Genomic DNA, 22226 nt, shown 5'->3' on the forward strand with positions numbered 1-22226 from the left:
GTGGTTGAGAATCCGCCTGCCAATGCAGGGGACACGGGTACGAGCCCTGGTCTGGGAGGATCCCACATGCCGCGGAGCAACTAGACCCGTGAGCCACAACTACTGAGCCTGCGCATCTGGAGCTCGTGCTCCGCAACAAGAGAGGTCGCGATGGTGAGAGGCCCGCGCACCACGGTGAAGAGTGGCCCCCGCTTGCCGCAACTAGAGAAAGCCCTCGCACAGAAACGAAGACCCAACACAGCCATAAATAAATAAATAAATAAATAAATAAATAATAAAAAAATAAAGGAATTCCTTTAAAAACAATATTTTGATAGTGTGAAACAATAACACAAACACAAATAAGCAACTGTGTACAAAATAATTTATTATAGCATTACATAGGTTGGCATTATTTTACAGTAAGGTTTTTTCTCTCAACAATTATGAATCTAAATATTAGGTTAGAGTGAAGGAAAACCATTTTAATTAGAATTGTTTCTCTAAATAAAATCTCCCCTTTTGAATTTATATTTGCCTTTAAAAGGAAGTATTAATGTTACAGACATTTATACAGTTCTGAAAGAAACATATTCAATGATTCTATTACTGTTTTCTGTACAAGATAGAACAAAAGCTACTACCCCCCCAAAATATTGCTCAACAATACTATGTTTTAATAGTTAAACTAGCTGATAGTTTAAATTCTCATTTTGCTGATATAAAAATGTATTTAATAGTCAATGCCTGGCTATAAGAGTAAGAATATCTCATTGTAATTTGTATTCTACCCTATTATGCTCCCTTGAAGCACTCATATACAAACTACTTGGTAACGCAAAGCAATTTAGCCAAGAAAGCATAACTCTTGCCTGTGGGTCTTTAAAACTGATCTAGATTCGCAACAAATTTACCAGTGAACTTCCATGATTAAGAGGCAAACAGATCCCCATATTCTGAATCATCAATATAAAACTGGAGTACCCCTGTTCAACAGAAAATAGCATTTTCACGGCTATTACAAAGGAAAACGGTAAATCACAAAAAAAGTAAGGTGGACAAAAGGTCAAACTGAAGTAAATTTTAAATAAATAGCTGTCAAAAGGAGTTCCATATCACTTCTGACATATAGTTAACACTTTAATATTGATGTGCTTTAATAAAAAGCAAACAAACAATAACAAAACAAACCAATAAGGATCAAAACATAAGATTCTGAAACGAAACCCAGATCTAAAGAAAATAATACAGCAGAGCTGTACGCAACTTAGGTTAATTCAGAAATTATAGTTATGATACGAAGTGACAGCACCAATCATAATGCTGATAATTCAAAAGTTTAAGAAAGCTGTACAAGTATAAAACAGGTAATTTTAAGAGCTTTTTATGTAAATTGGCATAGTCAGATAAAGAATAAAATAAGCTTACAGCATACTCCATTTAAAAAGTCTATCCAATACAGTTGATCTTTGAACAAAAGCAGGAGTTAGATGCACTGACCCTCCCTCCAAGCAGTCAAAAATCCACATTTAACATATAGGTGGCCCTCTGTATAAGTAGTCCCTCCCTATCTGAGGTTCTGCATCCATGGATTCAACCAACTGAAGATCACATAGTACTGTAGTATCTCCTATTGAAAAAATCCACATATAAGTAGACCCTCGAAATTCAAACCCATGTTGTTCAAGGGTCAACTGTACTTCATTTCATATCTATATTAACATACAAGCTGGAAAAGAAACCCTGATCTGAATTCAACTTCGAGTTTTACAGAAGTCAACTTTCTACGGGATTTCAAATTTCACTTGCCAAGACATCACAGTTAGCTGTGTGGTTTAGAGCTGCGCTATGACCGCTGACTTCGCTCCCAGCAGGCAGGAAAGCAGAAGTAAAAGGAAGCAGGTTATGACAGGCCATCCTGTATTCTTCATACTGAGAATTACAGTTCCCAAAGCTGCCATCAAGCAGTGCCTCAGAAACCTTTATTAAAGTCTATTTAAACAAGGGAAAAATAAAAATTATTATTTTTTTAACATCTTTATTGGAGTATAATTGCTTTTACAATGGTGTGTTAGTTTCTGCTTTATAACAAAGTGAATCAGTTATACATATACACATGTTCCCATTTCTCTTCCCTCCTGCGTCTCCCTCCCTCCCACCCTCCCCATAAAAATTATTTTTTTAAAAACTCTGGTTAATAACTATTTTAATCAAAAGATGCAATTCGTTAATTAAGCAAAAGAAAACTAACAATGCCACACTCTAAAATAACTTCTTGCTATCTATAATAAGTAATCACCACAAAAAAAAGAACATTTAAAAAATCAATTCTACAAAACCTTAAAAAAGCAATAGGGAACTTGCCTGCTGGGGCAGTGGTTAAGAATCCACCTGCCAATGCAGGGAACACAGGTTTGATCCCTGGTCCAGGAAGATCCCACATGCTGCAGAGCAACTAAGCCCATGCGCCACAACTACTGAGCCCGCACACCACAACTACTGAAGCCTGCATGCTCTAGGGCCCGTGCTCCGCAACAAGAGAAGCCACTGCAATGAGAAGCCTGCACACCACAATGAAGAGCAGCCCGTGCCCAGCAATGAAGGCCCAACAGTCAAAAAAAAAAAAAAAGGCGATAGAATTCTAATACTTAAAAAAAGTGAGTCTCTGAAACTGTGACCACCGAAAGTGTCCTTTATTAATAACAATAGTTCCCATTTACTGAGTGTTTACTATATGCCAAGCACTTCACAGTTTACTATTTCAGTTAACACCAACTCTGAGATAGACAGTATTTTCATCCTCACTTTATAAATGAGGAAAAGGAAGCTAAGAAAGGTAACTTGCCTAACATGACACAGCTCATAACTGGTAGAAGAGCTGAGATCCAAATCCATACATAACTCTGAAGGGCCACTCAAGGATTATGTTGTAAAGATATGTTTTGTTAGATCACTCAGTATCCACAATCTCTGGAAATCAGCGTGTGAAAACTCTTACCTTTACATTTTTATCTCTTATGGTTTCATCCAGTCTAGTGGCAATAGCAATTGCTTTCTCTTGCCTTGACTTGTCCAGAAAATACATCATTTTAGCACCTGAAATACCAAGACATTACAAAATGAGTGCATTCCTATGTCTTACATTTGATTTGATTTATACTGATCAGTGACTTAAAACATGGTTCCAGAGACCTCCCCGGTGGCACAGTGGTTAAGAATCCACCTGCCAATGCAGGGGACGCGGGTTCGATCTCTGGTCCGGGAAGATCCCACACGCCGTGGAGCAACTAAGCCCGTGCGTCACAACTACTGAGCCTGTGCTCTAGAGCCCACAAGCCACAACTACTGAAGCCCGTGTGCCTAGAGCCTATGCTCCGCAACAAGAGAAGCCACCGCAATGAGAAGCCCGCGCACCGCAACAAAGAGTAGCCCCTGCTCGCTGCAACTAGAGAAAGCCCGTGTGCAGCAATGAAGACCCAACGCAGCCAAAAATAAATTAAAAATTAAATAAATATATAAATAACAACAAAAAAACCATGGTTCCAAGTATCCAATTTGGGGCTAGAGCTGACTGTGCTATCTTTTCCCAACTCCCTGTTCCATGACATCCCATTGATAGTTTAGGGCCACAATGGGAGTATTTATATTATGGCAAAACACTACAAATCAGGGCTTTTTCTGCCACAAAGAGATGGTTGTTAAACATTTACCAGTAGACCAGATTTAACAACTCCACCCCTCAGAAATGCTATAACTCAAAATGTAAATATGGGTTACCCCTGTGGCATCAATCAATATTTCAACTAAAATCATTTTTTAAAGATGATACCCTAAAATAAAACACCTAAGGAACAAATTATTATCAAAGAGCAGTGTGGGCACTTCCCTGGTGGTGCAGTGGTTAAGAATCCGCCTGCCACTGCAGGGGACACGGGTTCGAGCCCTAGTCCGGGAAGATCCCACATGCCGAGGAGCAACTAAGCTCGTGTGCCACAACTACTGAGCCTGTGCTCTACAGCCCACGAGCCACAACTACTGAGCCCACGTGCCACAACTACTGAAGCCCACACGCCTAGAGCCCGTGTTCCACAACAAGAGAAGCCACCGCAATGAGAAGCCCGTGCACTGCAACGAAAGACTGAGCCCACGTGCCACAACTACTGAAGCCCACACGCCTAGAGCCCGTGTTCCACAACAAGAGAAGCCACCGCAATGAGAAGCCCGTGCACTGCAACGAAAGGTAGCCCCCGCTCGCCGCAACCAGAGAAAGCCCACATGCAGCAGCGAAGACCCAACACAGCAAAAATAAATAAATATATTTTTTTTTAAAAAAGAGAGCAGTGTGACCGACGGACAACAGGAAAATGTTTGCATATTCACGAAGAAAATAATTTTTAAAGCTGTTTTAAAGTAAAATCCAGTTTATATTCCCCCTATGGATTACATGGTCCATGTTCTATGCTCATTTTTCTATTGGGCTTTTATTAATTTATATTTCTATTGTTAATTTATAAGAGTAGTAATTAATTCTTTAAAATTATTTACACAAATATGTGTGACTACAGCAAAAGACACAGTTGTAATGAAGCTCTTGGTAAGAATGACAAATTGTTTTCCTACATGGCCAGGGCAATTCACACCTGCAGCAGTAAAATACGAGAGTGCTTATATACCACATCTTTCCCATACTTGTCCCCTTTTTCCATACAAAAATAATCTTTCCTTTTAGGTGGTGGGTTAGGTTGTCTATTTGAGATTTTTCTTGTTTTTTTTGAGGAAGGCCTGTATCACCATGAACTTCCCTCTAAGAACTAAGCTTTTGCGGCATCCCACAGATTTTGTATGGCTGTGTTAAAAATAATCTTTCCCAATTTGAAAGATCAAAATGGTATTGTGTTCATTTCTTTTTCTCTGATAGTTAGTGAGGTTGATCATCTTTCCAAACTTATCTTTTTCATCACATTCTAACTTTTTTCCATAAACATTTTAACCCTGGGAACTAAATACCAACCTGAAAGTAGATGCTGAAGAGAGGTAGCATTATATTTGAGAAAATCCTCATTAAAACTTTCCAAATCCTTGTTAACAAATATTTTCTGCATTTCTTGAGACAGAACTTTGCTCACAACGTCTGGAAGATTACTATGATTAGACACTATAAAAAGAGAACATGTGAAGTTTATACAATTTTTGGTCTGTACTTTGAAACAAAATCAATTGAAATACATTTATATTTATTATTAAACTTGATATATTTTACATAATAAAAATAGTATTACTCCTTTGGAATATAAACACATTCTAGCTTAAAAATGCACTAATTTCTAACATATCTTTGCTAGCATGTTCATTTTATAGATAAATCTCCATTTAAATACTATAAACATTATACTTTTTTGCTTTACATTGTTACAAATCTCTTTAAATGTCCAGCTTAATGGAAGACAGCTGAACTGTCATATTTACTTTTACATAAATATTACCTTTTTTATACTTACCAGATTTAGAAAATTTAATTAAACATTCATGTAACCATGGGTTATTCCTGTTGATGGCAAAAGCTCGTTTGACAGACTGCAGCATTAACAGAAACTTTCCTATGTCATAAAAAATTATAAAAGTAACAGCATCAATATTTATGTATGTTTTTTCTTCACTTTATTTTAGCCTCAGTTAAAATCCAGTAACAAAGTGTTACCTTTCCTATAACATTCAAAAGCAAAATTCAAAGCTGCCTTTGGTTATCAAAGATAATATTATTTTTCTAAAGAAATGCTTGAAAAATCATGAAGAATTGATTCAGGTAAACAACTTGTATGACTATTCAAATTATTCATTTGATCATAATATTCTAATTTATTACTCAGTAAAGTTTTGAGTAGCAAAGGAAAAGGAATTAAGAGCCTTTGTGGAAGGTTGAAATGAAACTCTAAGAAACAAAAATAGATCTAATTCACAAAGATTCTACTGAATATGGCCACCAATAAAATCAAGAATTAAAATCTGAATTCAAACTATTACCTTTTCTAAAATATATTTCAAATGCTAATAGATGAGTGTCAATGTTATCAGCAACAAGGTTCTTAAGAGGTATAAGAAACTTGATAGCTTCTTCTAATGGATTTTCTATCTATTTTGAAACAGAAAGAAAAATTATTGTATTTAAAAAAAAGCAGTTACACAAGTCAAATTTCCCCCCAAATTTTATACTAATACATAGCTGAAGTAATTTAGACAGTTCTCTTCATATAACCAAGTAAGCAAGAAAAAATTTTTAAACTATCAACTATAAACAAATAGTCAATACTTTTCAAAAATGGAAATAGCTCTATTGCTTTTCTGATTATAAAATCAAGATAATTTTATAAAAATCAAAAAAAATACAGGAAGTTATTCCACAGACTTGATGAAATGGTACTACAAGTACCATTATGCTACCAAGCCCCTTAAACTACAAACATTTAAAGGAGACAAATATAATTGCACTACATAGTTGAAAAAAAGGACAAGTTATACTAGATTCACAGTGAATAAACCAGAAAGCTATTTCCCTAAATATTTAGCTATTACCCTAAATAGGAAACATTTCCCTAAATCTGGTTCCTAGGTAACTATTAACACTTTGAGAAAATCCTGGAGATACGATGCTATTCTCTTTGTAGCTAAAACATTATCTAGCAAGGTATATGAAATGCTTCCATATTTAATTGTATTGCTGCTCTAACAAACTACCAAAAATTTACTGTATTAACACAAATTTATTATCCTGTAGTTCTGTAGGTTAAAAGTCCAACATGGGTCTCACTAGGCTTAAAATCAAAGTGTCAACAGGACTGCATTTCCTTTTGGAGGCTTTAAGGGAGAATATGTTTCAATGCCTTTTTCCAGCTTCTCAAGGATGCCCACACCCTCTGGCTTGTGGCTCCCGCCCCACCCCGCCCCCTTTCAAAGCAACAACAGAGGATTGAGTCCTTTTCCTACCACTCAGCCCTCCTCTCTTGCTTCCCTCCCCCACGATTAAGGCCCCTGGTGATTAATTACATTGGGCTTACCTGGATAATCCAGGCTACTCTCCCTATTTAAAGGCCAGCTAAGTACAACCTTAAATTCCATCTGCCACCTTAATTCCCTTTGCCATGAAATGTGACATGTTTCACAGTTTCCAGGGATTAGAACACAGACACCTTTGGAGGGCCATTATTCTGCCTACCACAACTACAATTCTATCTATAATTTGCATTAGCCAAAATTTGCATATTATCACTCAAAAACAACTGATGACTATCATAATGATCTTGGCTAATACTACAAATAGCTTGTGATTTACAGATTTAAATAAATTATGTCTACGGTCAGAACAGAACGAAATAACATAAATTTTACCAAATAAAGACAGTAAGTTCATCTCACCCTTTCTAATTTTTCAGGTATAAGTTCTTCTTTGAGACCACTGGTTTCTTCTTCTTCTTCATCCCGTTTTTTCTTTTGATTTTTTTGTTGACGTTCCCTTTCCACATGCTTTTTCTCTTCTTCTAATTTAGCCTTTTTTTGAGCTCTTCTCTGCTTGCTAAGCATTTTCTTCAATTCTTTGGCTGACAGGTTTTCTATAAATATCCAAATGAATGAAAATACTGAGTCAATGTTTCCAATTTCCTCATATTCTTATTCAATACATACTATTAGTTTAGTTTTTTGGGGGGCAACTATGTAGAAGTTTTTAGAAAGTGTACTCCTAATGACTAGCTCAAACCTGGCACACAAAATGCAATAGCAAATGCTGCATCAACTAAAATTAACCAATTCTAGCCTGGTTCTGCTTCCTACACAATACATGGGTTTAGGCAAATCATCTTCTCTCAGTCTCAAGTCCCAAACTGTATAAAGTGGAGCTGATGACTATCCTCTTGGAATATGAATATATCAAGGATAAGTGCAATGCACATAAACACCCGTGATCTGATCAGAAACTTGCCTCCATGCTATTTCTCAAATATTCTTAGATATTAACATTTTAGTGAATAAAAGGCTCTATACAGATATTCTCATTGGCATTATTATTTTCAATCAAGTAGGTATTTGAAGTTGTACAAATATATATTTTTTCCCCTAAAAAGCTCAAAACTATCTCCAATTCCTACTTAAGAAAAAAAAAAAAAAACAACCCAGCCCATAAACATTTCTATTTTCCTGAATGGGCCCTACCACCGATAAAAATTAGAATGATTGCAGGACATCCCATTAGGGTAATTTAGAAGCATCAGCTACAGGACATCATCCTGTCAACTTTTTCTAAGTCTTCCCCCAACTTTTTTTGGTATATCAGTTATCTAATGTTGTCTTCACATCCATCTGATAATATACTTTTTCATCATTATGTTAATGATGTTCCGAAATTTTGTGTTTTTTCAAATCTCTTCAAGCAAGTCCCTTTTCAGTTACCTGAATTTATTTCTTGTTGTTTGCTTTCATTGGTCAAGGGATTATCATACAATTTCAAATATATTTCAATAGCTGATCTAGCGGCCTTGAAATAGAAGGCATGTCTCCTGAGTATATCTTCTAATCTCAAAAGGTCAACGTAGGCACGAAGGGTCATCTTTCTCATGCAATAAGTATGGAAGTCAAATTGATCGTCGGTTATCTCAAAAAAATGCTTAAAAACAAAACCACAAAATTATCCCTTACGTTTATGTCAATAATGTCTACTTTTGAAAAGAAAATCATAAAAGCCCGAAAGATAATGTAAGCAGTCACAATTTCACTTAGTTGCCCTCTCCAGTGTTTAACATATGAAGGACCTCAAGGTGTTCTTTGCATTAAACTTAAGTTTCTCTTCCTACGATCCATGCCCATTCCCTATACATCATGTTTTATTATGATACTCAATTTCTATGAAATAAGTCAGATGAAGGGAATTCCCTGTTGGTCCAGTGGTTAGAACTCAGCGCTTCCACTGCCAGGCCCGAATTCAACCCTGGTCAGGGAACTAAAGTCAGATGATCAGGTTATTTTTTAAACCTGGAAATTACAACATACTGATATTTTAGTTTTAATGAAATACTTCTCCTCAGTATTCCCCCCCAAAATCAGCAACGCAGAGTTAAACAGAGCTGAACGGAGACTAAATATATATAGGTTCACACTGAGTGTCTACAAATTAGATGGTTCTACTCAACCAAGAGCTCTTCAAGGACAAGCCTATCATATCCATCCCCACTACCTGGCACAGGGCCTAGCACAGCAGACATTCAATACACACAATATTTGCCAACTCAGGAGAGAAGCTGCTTATCAGTCATGTGACTTGTTAATTTCCTAGAGCCTCAATTATTTAACCTAAGTTAGGAATAAAGAAATATCAATATATACAGCTAATTTCATAAGGTTGCTAAAGGATCAAATCATTATTTTAAAGTTCATTCTGAACAGTAAACTGCTTTACAAATGCAGAGCATTATGGTTTTCTCTCACTCATTAAACTCCCATTTATCTACTTACATTCCATTTTAACAAAAGTTCTTAATCTGGAGTCTATGTATAAACAAGCATAATAACATTTTCCTAAGGAGAGAGCTTGAGGCTTTCATCCAATTCTCAAAGGGTCCGTGGCCCAAAAAGGGTTAAGAACTAATCCCCTACACGGAAAAAAGACAACTAACCCTCTGACAAAACAATTTATACTTTTATTTTCTTCCCTACATGCATCTCTACCTCCATCTTCTTTCTTTTCCCCTATTTTAGCTTCGCCAAAAATATATAGGAAAATGAATGATTCATTACACAAACACAGATCAAACTCTGCTACTACTTCATTCTCCCTCTGTCCTGGAGGCCTAGTAACTTACTGTGCAGAGAACACATTAGTAATTGTCCATATCATTTGATAATTTTAGTTATCTTGGTAATTAGAAATACACTATACACAGAATTACAGAAAGTACCTGAGACTTTAAGGGAAGACTACTAAGATAAAAAGAATAAAAGTATACATTGTGAAGGAAAGAAATGGGGAAGAAAAAAAATGAACATTTTAGTTTATATTTCCTACTCCAAGAATCATGCTTTAATGTTATATTTGAAAGTTGCATTCCTCCCATTAATAAGACAAATAATAACATAAACTTTTTTTAAATCAAAGAATTACCTAGTTCTTCACGGCTAATATAAATCAAGTTATATCTAGCACTATAATATCTTAAAATTCAATACAACTGACTGAGGAAAAATGGCAGTGCCCAAAATCATGGCACACATAATGAGATGAAAACATCTAAGAGATTACAGGACTTTTTTTTAAGGGTGAGAAACATTTATGTGTAAAAAGGCAGACACAAGTTTCAAGAGATATTCCTACAGCATTAGCAGACATAGATTTAAGTCAAGTCTTAGAGGGAGCCATATGGAACCACAAACATTTAAGCCGCCTCTTTATCAGTAACAGCCCATAGGCTGCCTCTCTCCAGTTAATGTCTTCCATATATAGGGTAACCAACTTATCCCAGTTTGTCTGAGGCTTTCTCAGTTTTTCCACTGAAAGCCCTGTGTCTCAGGAACCTGCTCAGGAATGGCATATTCCTACTTAAAAACAAATAATCTTAGGTTGATTTTCTTTTTTAACTTTTAATTTTGGAATAATTATAGGTAAAGAAAGTTGCAAAGATAGTACAGAGATGTCCCATATACTCTTCCCTCAGTTTCCCCACAAGGTTACATCCTATAGTAACTATCAAAACAAAAACCTGACATTGGTTTAATGTGTGTATAGTTCCATGTGATTTTATCGTGTGTAGATTTGTGTAACCACCACCACAATCAAGATAAAGAACTATTCCATTACCACAAAGATCTCTCTAGAACTACCCTGGGGTGATGTTTAAGTCTCCAAATTTATAAAACATAAAAATATACTAGATAACACAAACAGGCAAATAGGTAAAGTTACCTTCCCTGCACTTCAGCCAAACACGAACATGATATGGTCACGTAGGTCACTGCAGAAATTAGGCACCCTAATTTTAACATACAGCTCATGCCCTTAACTCACTTTCCCCTTCATCATGAACACTAGTTCTCTCTTTTGGGGGTGAGGGAAAATGCGGGGGGAATGCTGGCAGGAATTGCTTAAGTTGTCAAAATTAGGCTTGTATCAAAGTAAGACAAGTCATCAAAAAATTAAGAAATGCTATTCACAGCTTAAAAGTATGGTTTTCTTTAGGAATTTCCTATTAGGCCTTCTCTTCTGACCCAGATTCTCCCACCCATTACTTCTCAGAGTTGCTGCAGGAGACTAATAGGAGCTCATACATAGAAAGGCTACAAAAATCTTTGGACTTAAGAAATAATAATAACTAGACCAACTAGGGCAATAAGCAATTCTATTTCCTTTACAGAAAATCGGTTGTTATAAAAGCATGTGTCAGGACTTCCCTGGTGGCACAGTGGTTAGGAATCCTCCGGCCAATACAAGGAACATGACTGACTTCGATCCCTGGTCTGGGAAGATCCCACGTGCCACGGAGCAACTAAGTCCGTGCGCCACAACTACTGAGCCTGTGCTCTAGAGCCTGCGAGCCACAGCTACTGAGCCCACGCACCACAACTACTGAAGCCTGCGCACCTAAAGCCTGTGTTCTGCAACAAGAGAAGACGCTGCAGTGAGAAGCCCGCGCGTGGCAACCAAGAGTAGCCCCCATGCGCGTCAATCAGAGAAAGCCCGCGTGGAGCAACGAAGACCCAATGCAGCCAAAAATAAATTAACTAAAATAAATAAAATTTAAAAAATAAATAAAAGCACATGTCAATTTGATAAAGATTAAGACGCACTAGAAGATAAATTTATGAACTTCCTATGGTTTTGATCTATCAGAAATCTTAGATCTTATCAAAAGTTTTAGAAATATACATTGTTCCTCTTTCAGATATAAATCAACACACTAAAATAATGAGAAACTAATCACCTGAAAAAAAAGGAAAAGAAAGCTCAATTCTTGAAAGATAAAATAGTTAAAAATATTATTCTGAACACAAGTTTACAGCCAATACTTTGAAGGTGGTCATTTTGTCTTATTTTTAATAAAACAAGTTCTAAACATCGGATTGGGTTGGACTACATAATCTTTATATATAATCCTAAAATCCTATAAAGGGGGCAAGATGAAGGCAGAAAAAGTACTACAGTGGGCCATTCTAGAATTCTAATGTTTCAAATCCAATTAGTAAGAGCATACAGCAGTACGTCCTAAGCTGAAACTGCCTTCAATGAAAGAATTCTTGAATGAATTCTTGAAGGGAGAAGGACTTAGCCCTTCTTGGAACTTATTTCTCTATTCAATGACCTTCTATTTAGAAGGTCAACTGCAAAGTTTTATATCTGAAAGGTGCTCATTTCTTTACTAAAATATTTAAAACCTAGGCACAAAAGTAACTCAAACAGATACCTATTATATCTTTGATTTCTGTAATTGCTCATAAATCCTTACAATTATATCAAGAATTTTCTTTTAGATTATATTAATTTTATTAGAAATTAATTTCAGAAGCATTAATCAGCAAACATTTAATCACCCTATTTGTACTATACACTAGTGTTTTTACACATAACCACTAGAAGAGTTGAGTCTTATAATATTTACTTTTTAGTATAAATTATTCACTATAAAGACTAGCTTACAAGTGGAATATGAAGGACCTTTTCTTACTTATCTGCTTCTGGTTATATTTTCAAGCACCAACAGCAAATCCTAAAGACACTTTGTAAAGTTTCTAGCAGTAACAGTTATATAACATGACGAGAGCGTGATGATTTCTACCATGTTTTAATCTCTGATAACCAATGATTTCCTCTAAGTTTTTTTCCTTCAAAAATGCTTTCTACCAGTCAAAACATATTTCTTGAACTGGAAGTACAGCTGACCCTTGAACACCACCACGTGGGCCCACCAATATGTGAATTTTTTTCAACAGTAAATACTACAGTACTACACAATCCACGGTTGGCTGCATCCATGGATACAGAACCACGGATACTTAGGCACCGCACATACAAAGGGCCAACGACAAGGCACAGAGGGATTCTCAACCTCACACAGGGCTGGCACCCCAACGCCCACTCTGGTCAAGGGTTCAACTGCAGTAGTTCAAAATCACTGAAAACTCAGGGGAAAGCAAAATCTAAATGAAACTTAGTAATGGAATAGCTAGTAATCATAGTCTAACACTCTTCAAAAAATATTAAAAAGAATAAACTAGTACAGTTACTAATGTTAGGAGGACTGGGACTAGAGCTGGAAAAGTTCATGATGATCCCCAGGTGTTCAGATTTGACTTTCACAGAAAATCTGATGAATTTCTAATTATGGTCTTGCTGGAATTACTGGTCCACACGTGCCGAGCAGGCTGTTCATTCAGGAAACAATCTACCGCTCCCTGAGAATGTCCTGGTTAATAAAAATGTCTTTCCTTAGTAACAAGCAGAATGCTTTTAGAGTGACCATCATCTAGGAATGTCGAAACAAGCTAGTGATCTAGGTTTTGTCACAGAAATAAGAGCCTGATTTAAACTTAGAATGCTTGGATACTGCCTGAATATATCATCCAAAGGCTTTATATTTTCCAAGAAGATGAGAAGGATTTTCCCCAGCAATCCGGCCATCAAGCCCAGGCTTAAAAAGGAAAAAAACAAAACAAAACAAAGCAAAGCAAAAACTAAGCTACTTCTAAAAGGGCTCAGGTAGAATCCTAGTTCCAGTTCCCGACCAAAGCCACCCCCTAAGGTTTAGCCTTCCTTTTGGGCACCCTCAGAAGTTTCATGTGGGAAAAAGGCCGAAGTGACTGCCAGAGTGCAGACATCAGGCTCACCTGACTACGCCGCCTGTGGCTCTATACTGCGTCAGCTTGGGACAGTGCTGCCGAGTGACCCCCAGCTGAGGGCTGCTGAGGGCTGCCTCAGGGGTGCATTTGCGGCTCTTTTCCTCCTGTGGTCCATTTGGAAGGAGAGTGCTTCAGAGATGACAAAGAACAGGAAAACAAAAATTCACACACAAGGAAAAGAAAAGTCCCCTTACTAAGGCACATCACACACATAATCCTAGCAAGTAACAAAATAAGCTTGCAAACCAGCCACACATTGTGTACAAAGTGCTGAATGTGAGAACAAATATCCTGGGAAGACAAACTGGAGAGAGGCTGACTATAGAGCAGATCCTGACATAAAGAGGAGAGAGGTGGCCATCAGCTCGTGCATCTTTCTAGGCTAGAGATGAAAATCAATAATGGCCCGATTAGGGAATAGAAATTTTGAGTATATGTTAATAATAGCAACAATAACTTACTAATCTTTTCCTTCTTCCTTCAGGCAAAAGTATGCAGACATGTCAAAATCATAACCATTTGAGGATCAAAAGAAAGCAATCATTTATTCACAACTTCTGAATGTTTGAAAGGCTAAAGATCAAGAATGTTTCTTCACAATGAATTTTCCAAAGTAGTTATAAGAGGTAGATGATCCCATGTAGAAATCTACCTGCTTTTTTTGTCACCTTACAGGAGAAAAATAAAGCCAAAACTCTATTAACTTACCCTTTCTACTTCATGGCATTTTTTCAAAGCATCCCCATATCTTCCCAAACGCTGATAAGCTGAAATGCATTCTGTTTGAAACCACATACATTGCATTTCATTCAGATTTTCCATGGCAGATGTTCCTTCCTGAAATGGAAGCAATCATAAATAAAGGAAGCAAACAAATAAAAGAGATCCTAAAAATTTCATTTTCTCTTTTACAACTATGTCTACAAGGATTATTATGACAATAAATAGCATTAACAAATTATATAACAAATATATCAATGTGCTTCCAAAAGGCTCCTATCAACTTAAAATTACATGTCTTATTTTCCAGCTCTGTTGAGATAGTCAACAACCTACATAGAAAAGACTGCAGATTACTGAAGCTAAGTTTTAAACACCAAAGCTTTTACTTAATCTATTTAAGACAGTAATCCCACGAAGCACTGCCTATCTTTTGTCTATTAAGCAAAAGCTACTTACTTAATCTTTCCTTGCCAACTTAGGATCACTGTTATTTACAACATCATTTTCAAATCGCTTACTAGTAGTTCCAAGCCTGCTTTTCAGTTTCCCAAGTTTCCCAACTCTCCTCCCTCCACGTCAGGCTATCAGTTGTCACTTCCTTTGTACCCATGTGTCTGCTTCTAACAGCATGTCCTGTTCCATGCCAACTCTTTGCAGTGGGCTGACAAAACCAAATAATGGAATTTATTAAGAATATTTGTTAACTCAGGCTCAGTGTGTATTCTAGAAGAGTGTAAGACACAGAGTACTTAGTTTCAGCACAGGGGCACTGGAGTTTTGTCACAATTTAGAACAGTTATTTAAAATATACTTTATGTGACCCCAGGAAAGAGTAAAAATATGGGTACATTTATATAAGTTTAATATTCACTTCTCTTTCACACCAATTGTGAGTTATCAGTTCAATTTTCAGAATTCAAGTATAAAAACCAGTTATCTCTGGGTAAAGGAAATTATGGTGGTATTTTATGTCATCTTTAGGGCTGCATATATATTCCATTTTTTTGATGACTACATACGTTTATAAGAAATCTACATTATTTTTCATTTCAAAACTTTACTAACTAGAACTTTCCAACTTGCATCAGCAACTCTACAAATATTCTAAACTGTGAAAAATCTGCAAGAAGGAAATATGAGCACTTCACTGACTTATTACCAAGCAGATATAAACTGATTATCAGAGTCATTAGCAATTCTCCTCCCCCAGTTCACTGTTATCCACCACACATTAGGGACACGCTTGGCCAGTGAAGCAGTATGGATACACTAACAGGCTCTCCATACGGCACAGCAACTTGTCAAGAGTGAATGATCGGAGATGATTACGATGAGCAAGCTGAGCCCCAGACTTTGAGGACTACTCTCCTCAAACAGCCAACCTTTCCCCTTCTTTCTTCCCCTTCATTCTTCTGGGCCTTTTCAGACATATCCTAGTCAGCTGTGATTTGCTGTGTGGGTGTTTGTTTTGTTTTGTTTTGTTTTGTTTTAAACCAGTGAATTTATTTAACTTAAGAAGTTTTATATGCTCATTTCTAATTGTACTTTATTTCTAATCTAGCTTGGCCTTCCAGGTGCTACTTTTCTCTACAAGCATCACTGCTTTTACATCTACTCTTGGACTTTCTTCTAATTTCTAATCTTCAAAATTGTGACACAGTGGAAAGGGCATTGAAGAGTTTGAGCCCCAGTACTACTGACTATGTGACCAAAGATGATTCAAGTAACCTCTTCGGAGCCTTAATTACCTTACTGTAAAATGTCATGTGATTTTACATGTGATTAGGTGCTATATGAACATAAACAGTACTACTATTTTCCTAATTTTATTTTTCTCTAATACCCAACATCCCTTTTTAAATTGATATAGCTGATGTACAATAATTTATGTTATAGGTGTATAACAGTAATTCACAATTTTTAAAGGTTATACTCCATTTATACAGTTATTATAAAATACTGGCTACATTCCCTGTGTTGTATAATATATTCTTGTAGCTTATTTATTCTATACACAATAGTTTGTACCTCTGAATCCCTTACCCCCATCTTGCCCGTCCCCTTCTTTCCCGGCCCACTGGTAACCACTAATTTGTTCTCTATATCTGAGAGTCTGTTTCCTTTTTGTTATATTTGCTAGCTCTATTTTTTAGATTCCATATATAAGTGGTATCATACAGTATTTGTGTTACTCTGTCTGACTTACTTCACTTAGCATAATACCCTCCAAGTCCATCCATGTTGTTGCAAATGGCAAAATTTTATTCTTTTTTATGGCTGAGTAGTATTCCATTGTATATACCTATATACCGCATCTGCTTTGTCCATTCATCTGTTGATGAAACACTGGTTGCTTCCATATATTGGCAACTGTAAATAATGCTATGAACATTAGGGTGCATATATCTTTAGAATCAGTGTTTTCATTTTTTCCTGGATCTATACCCAGGAGTGGAACTGCTGGGTCATATGGTATTTCTATTTTTTTCTGAGAAACCTCCATACTGTTTTCCACACTGGCTGCGCCAGTTTAGATTCCCACCAACAGTGTTCCCTTTTCTCCACATCCTCACCAACATTTGTTATTTGTGGTCTTTTTGAGGGCAGCCATTATGACAGGTGCGAGGTGACACCTGACTGTGGTTTTAATTTGCGTTTCTCTGATGATTAACGACGTTGAGCATCTCTTCATATGCCTGCTGGCCATCTGTATGTCTTCTTTGGAAAATGTCTATTCAAGTCTTCTGCCCATTTTTTCATCACGCTGTTTGTTTTTCTGATGTTGAGTTGTATGAGCTGTTTATTTTGGATATTAACCCCTTATGGGTCACATCATTAGCAAATCTGTTTTCCCATTCAGTAGGTTGTTTTTTCATTTTGTCGATGGTCTCCTTTGCTGTGAAAAAGCTTTTAAGTCTAATTAGGTACCATTTGTTTATTTTTGCTTTTATTTCCTTTGCTTTAGGAAACAGATTCAAAAAAATTGCTATGATTTATGTCAAAGAGTGCTCTGCCTACGTTTTCTTCTAGGAGTTTTATGGTTTCCAGTCTTACATTTAGATCTTCAATCCATCTTGAGTTTATTTTTGTATATGGTGTTAGAGAATGTTCCAATTTCATTCTTTTACATGTAGTTGTCCAGGTTTCCCAGCACCACTTACTGAAGAGACTGACTGTCTTTTCTCCACTGTATATTATTGCCTCCTTTGTTGTAGATCAATTAATTAATCCCACACCATAAGTGTGTGGGATTTATTTCTGGGCTTTATTCTGTTCCACTGATCTATGTGTCTGTTTTTGTGCCAATACCATTCTGTTTTGATGACTGTCGCTTTGTAGTACAGTCTGAAGTCAGGGAGCTTGTTTTGGCTATTCAGGGTCTTTTGAGTTTCCATAAAAATTTTAAATTATTTGTCCTAGTTCTGTGAAAAAATACCCTTGGTATTTTGATAGGAACTGCACTAAATCTATAGATTGCCTTCAGTAGTATGGTCATTTTAACAATATTAATTCTTCCAATCCATGAACACAATATATCTTTCCATCTGTTTATGACCTCTTCAATTTCTTTCATCAGTGTCTTACAGTTTTCTGAGTACAAGTCTTTTACCTCCTTGGATAGGTTTATTACTAAGTATTTTATTCTTTTTGATGTTATGGTAAATGGGATTGTTTCCTTAATTTCTCTTTCTGATAGTTTGTTGTTAGTGTATAGAAATGCAACAGATTTCATTAATGAGCTTTAGCAGTTTTCTGGTGGTACTTTAGGATTTTCTATATATAGTATCATGTCATCTGCAAACAGTTACAGTTTACTTTCTTTCTAAATTGGATTCCTTTTATTTCTTTTTCTTGTCTGTTGTGGCTAGAACTTCCAATACTATGCTGAATAAAGGTGGCAACAGTGGGCATCCTTGTCTTGTTCCTGATCTTAGAGGAAATGCTTTCAGCTTTAGAAAGCATTTAGAAATGATTTAGAACATTACTGATGTTCTGTCTGGATGATCTGTCCATTGATTTAAGTGGGGTATTAAAGTCACCTACTATTACTGTGTTACTGTCACTTCTCCCTTTATGTCTATTAATATTTGCTTTATGTATTTAGGTGCTCCTACGTTGGGTACGTATATGTTTACGATTGTTATATATTCTTCTTGGATTGACCCCTTGATCATTACCATCATTCTTGCTAATACTCTGCACCACCACTACATCTGCCACTTTGCAGTTACTGTTGATCCTATGCCATATGAGTTTTAGAAACACTAGTTTGTATCCTACTACACAATGGGTTTTAAAGAGTCTACCTAGGGCATCCCTGGTGGCACAGTGGTTAAGAATCTGCCTGCCAATTCAGGGGATACGGGTTCAAGTCCTGGTCCGGGAAGATCCCACATGCTGCGGAGCAAATAAGCCCGTGCACCACAGTTACTGAGCCTGCGCTCTAGAGCCCGCAAGCCACAACTACTGACCCCACGTGCCACAACTACTGAAGCCCGTGCACCTAGAGCTCGTGCTCCGCAACAAGAGAATCCACTGCAATGAGGAGCTCGTGCACTGCGACAAAGAGTAGCCCCTACTCACCACAACTAGAGAAAGCCCATGTGCAGCAATGAAGACCCAACACAGCCAAAAATAAATTTAAAATTTAAAAAAAAAAAGAAAAAGAAAAAGCTCTTTTACAATGAGAAAGAAACAACAAATGGTCTATAAGTAGTAGCCTTTAATGAAAAATTAAACCTATATGTGTATATGTACATCACATGCATAGACCATACGTTGTTTCTTTCTCATCATAAATATATACACAACACAGATATATGGTATATGTATGTGAGATGTGTGTGCATGTGTGTGTTTGTGCGTGTATGAATGACATACCATTTGTCAATACCAAGTAATGTCAGTCTTAAATTTCTGGGTAATTTCATGGGTAAAAAATGATACATTGTTTTTTTTCCCTGATTACTAATGAAGGTATCTTTCAGCCATTCCATATTCTACTTCTGTGAACTAATTATTCATTTCCTTTGCCCATATTTGTATTGTCTCATCTTTTTCTTATTGAGTATTGTGTGTGTATGTGTATTTAATGGTTCTATGACATCATTCTTGCAAGTAGTTAAATTTTCACAATAAAAGTTCAAGCTATTCTGTGGCTTCTAAATTATAAGGGGTTTCCATTAACACCCAGACACAACTAGAGTCTAGTTAACATTTAAACACTGGTGTTGTATTAGTGATACATTAGCATTACAGAGCACAGTGGTAACTTATTTTCATCCTAAACAACTTACTTACAAACACCAGCACTGAAGCCCTCCACTTTGTATGGAATGCACTTGGAGATATAAATTATTTATTTTAAAGTATCTTAATTAAAACTTGGAAATCAAACTTGAAACATGGTTTTCTCATAATGCCTCTATATTACATTCAATGTGTAACTATTTCAGTGAATTCTTTGGCTTTCTTTATAAATTCTTTTCTTCTTATATGAGTTGGAAATATCTTCTCCAATTCTACAGTTTGCCTTGTCACTTTGCTTATAATTATTTTTTGTTATACATTATCTTTAATTTTGATATAATCAAGTCTATCAATTTTACTCTTGTACCCTTATGTGTTTGGTGTCTTAAGAAATGTTTCCTACCTTGAGCCCTAAAGATAAACTTCTATACTTTCTTCTAAAAGTGTGAAAGGTTTGCTTTTAGATCTTTAATCCACCTGTAACTGATCTGTGTGCAGTGTAAGATAAGGATGTCATTTTATTTTTTTCAACACAAATAAATAATTATCCAAACAATCTTTTCATCTCTGATTTTTAAAGCACCTCTGATATATACCAAGTTTCCAAATATGTGTGAATAGTTTTCTATTCTCTTCCATTAGCCTCCTTATATTTTTAACCATAAACATGTACTGTTTTTACAATAACAGAAAGTCTGTGTAGAAAAGGATATGAAAGGATGGTGAAAGATGAAACAAAAGGAATAAATCTTTAGCCTAACGATTTGAAAGAACTTAAATTCTTAATGTCACAGAGACCAGCAGTCCTCAGAAGTTAGTTCTACAGAGAAAGAACTCTATGAGCTATTATGAAGTTAAGACACTGTAACTGAGAAATTAAACAGCAGTCACAAATTACTAGTGAAACAAAAGAACAATAAATCAAATCTTGCATATAAGCACTGAAGTATGGCATAATGCTTATTTCTGTATAAAGGTATTTTGCTCCTGTTATTGCTTTTTAATCATCTCCCACCAGAAGCACATGCACATACATCAACCACAGTAAGAAACCATACTTAGGATATGAGCTAAACAAGATTAAAAAATAATAATAACAAAAGTGAATTCTTAGGAACTTCAGCAGAAAACTTCACACATCACCACAGAACTTAACTTTACTTTTACTAACTCAGACAATTACACGCTATTTCCTACCCTTGTGAACTTGGAGCACATTTCCTCTGCTTCTTTTATCATATTTGCTCGAAGCATATATTTTGCACATTTGGAGTTGATGAATCTATCGGCTGTGTCTAAAGACTGAGCTTCATCCATCCACTTGGCAGCTTCTCTGAGATTACCTATATGCTTTAAGAAATGAAAGTATTAAAGAAATCACTGTTTATGATTAAGAGAATATGGGTACAATATAATGGAAAAAGTTCTTAAAGACAAATTAGAAATCTGTTACATTTCTGTCAAATTTATCTAGAAATCTTTAGATACATTACAATTCATATTTACTAAGAGCTGAATGAAACTATTAATACTGACTATACAACTATATAACATAAAACTCCTTAGGATTATTAGAATATTAGGAATAGATTATCAGGGTGTCCTAAAAGTTATCTCTACACAGAAATAACTCCAAGCGTTCTTAAAATGGCCAAATTCTTCAACTACTCAAAAAACATGACAAAGATTTTACCTTGTAAATTTTTGCTTTCATATAGAATAATTCTATTAGAGTTGGAGTACTAGCAATTGCAGCATTAATATAATCCAAAGCCAAAGAATACTGCCCAAGTTTATCAAAGTGCTGTGCCAGGAAATACTGAACCCAGAGTAGTGTCGTTGGGGGTTCTGTCTCCCCATTCTCTGCAATCAAACAAATATAAAATCTTTACAGGGAATGAGGCAAAGTAGAGCAACTCACATACTTTCTTTCTCCCAATGCATACTGAAATTAACTATTATGATAAGCAGTAAAAATCCAGCAAAAATGACCAAGTTCAACAGAAAGAGATATGACTTCATGTCATAAAGTTCAAAAAGCAGCAGCCAAACAGAGAAACAAGATGCTGGTTTCACAGGCTTCTACCCATACCTCACTCCAAAGAAACAGTTTGGGGAAAAGGGGTAAATCAATCTAACTCTACGAATTCTCAGGCTGAGAGCATAAGGCAGCAGGTCGAGGAAAAGTCAAGGAAAATAGCTTGAAGAAAAGATGTCCCTAACTACCACTGCAAAATTTCCACAAAGGCAAGAATGGCCAGGGCTTACTTAGCGTTGTTAAGTAGGCCTCGACACTACATCAGGGAAACTCAAAATTGAAGGGTATTAGGAGGACACATTCCTGACAGGATGGTCACAAAGGATCAGCGGAGCTCTATCTGGTTCCCCATTCTATACACTCAAGC

General features: G+C 36.2%; 1 protein-coding gene across 4 annotated transcripts in view; it reads right to left on the reverse strand.

The window, feature by feature from the left end:
- Positions 1 to 394: 394 nt before the first annotated feature.
- NAA16 (N-alpha-acetyltransferase 16, NatA auxiliary subunit) overlaps positions 395 to 22226 on the reverse strand; it is a 66936-nt gene continuing 45104 nt past the window's right edge. For all 4 annotated transcript variants that reach the window (XM_055089458.1, XM_024125973.3, XM_007112320.4 and 1 more), the window contains 10 exons: positions 21515 to 21684; positions 21019 to 21171; positions 14557 to 14685; positions 8419 to 8632; positions 7390 to 7583; positions 6001 to 6109; positions 5478 to 5576; positions 4991 to 5134; positions 2978 to 3075; positions 395 to 1971 (listed from right to left, as the gene is read on the reverse strand). In XM_055089458.1, coding sequence (XP_054945433.1) covers positions 1774 to 1971; positions 2978 to 3075; positions 4991 to 5134; positions 5478 to 5576; positions 6001 to 6109; positions 7390 to 7583; positions 8419 to 8632; positions 14557 to 14685; positions 21019 to 21171; positions 21515 to 21684 — 1508 coding nt within the window. In that variant the 3' untranslated portion in view covers positions 395 to 1773. The remainder of the gene's footprint in view (positions 1972 to 2977; positions 3076 to 4990; positions 5135 to 5477; positions 5577 to 6000; positions 6110 to 7389; positions 7584 to 8418; positions 8633 to 14556; positions 14686 to 21018; positions 21172 to 21514; positions 21685 to 22226) is intronic.

This window comes from Physeter macrocephalus, chromosome 13 (assembly GCF_002837175.3).
Source record: "Physeter macrocephalus isolate SW-GA chromosome 13, ASM283717v5, whole genome shotgun sequence".
Taxonomy (NCBI): domain Eukaryota; kingdom Metazoa; phylum Chordata; class Mammalia; order Artiodactyla; family Physeteridae; genus Physeter; species Physeter macrocephalus.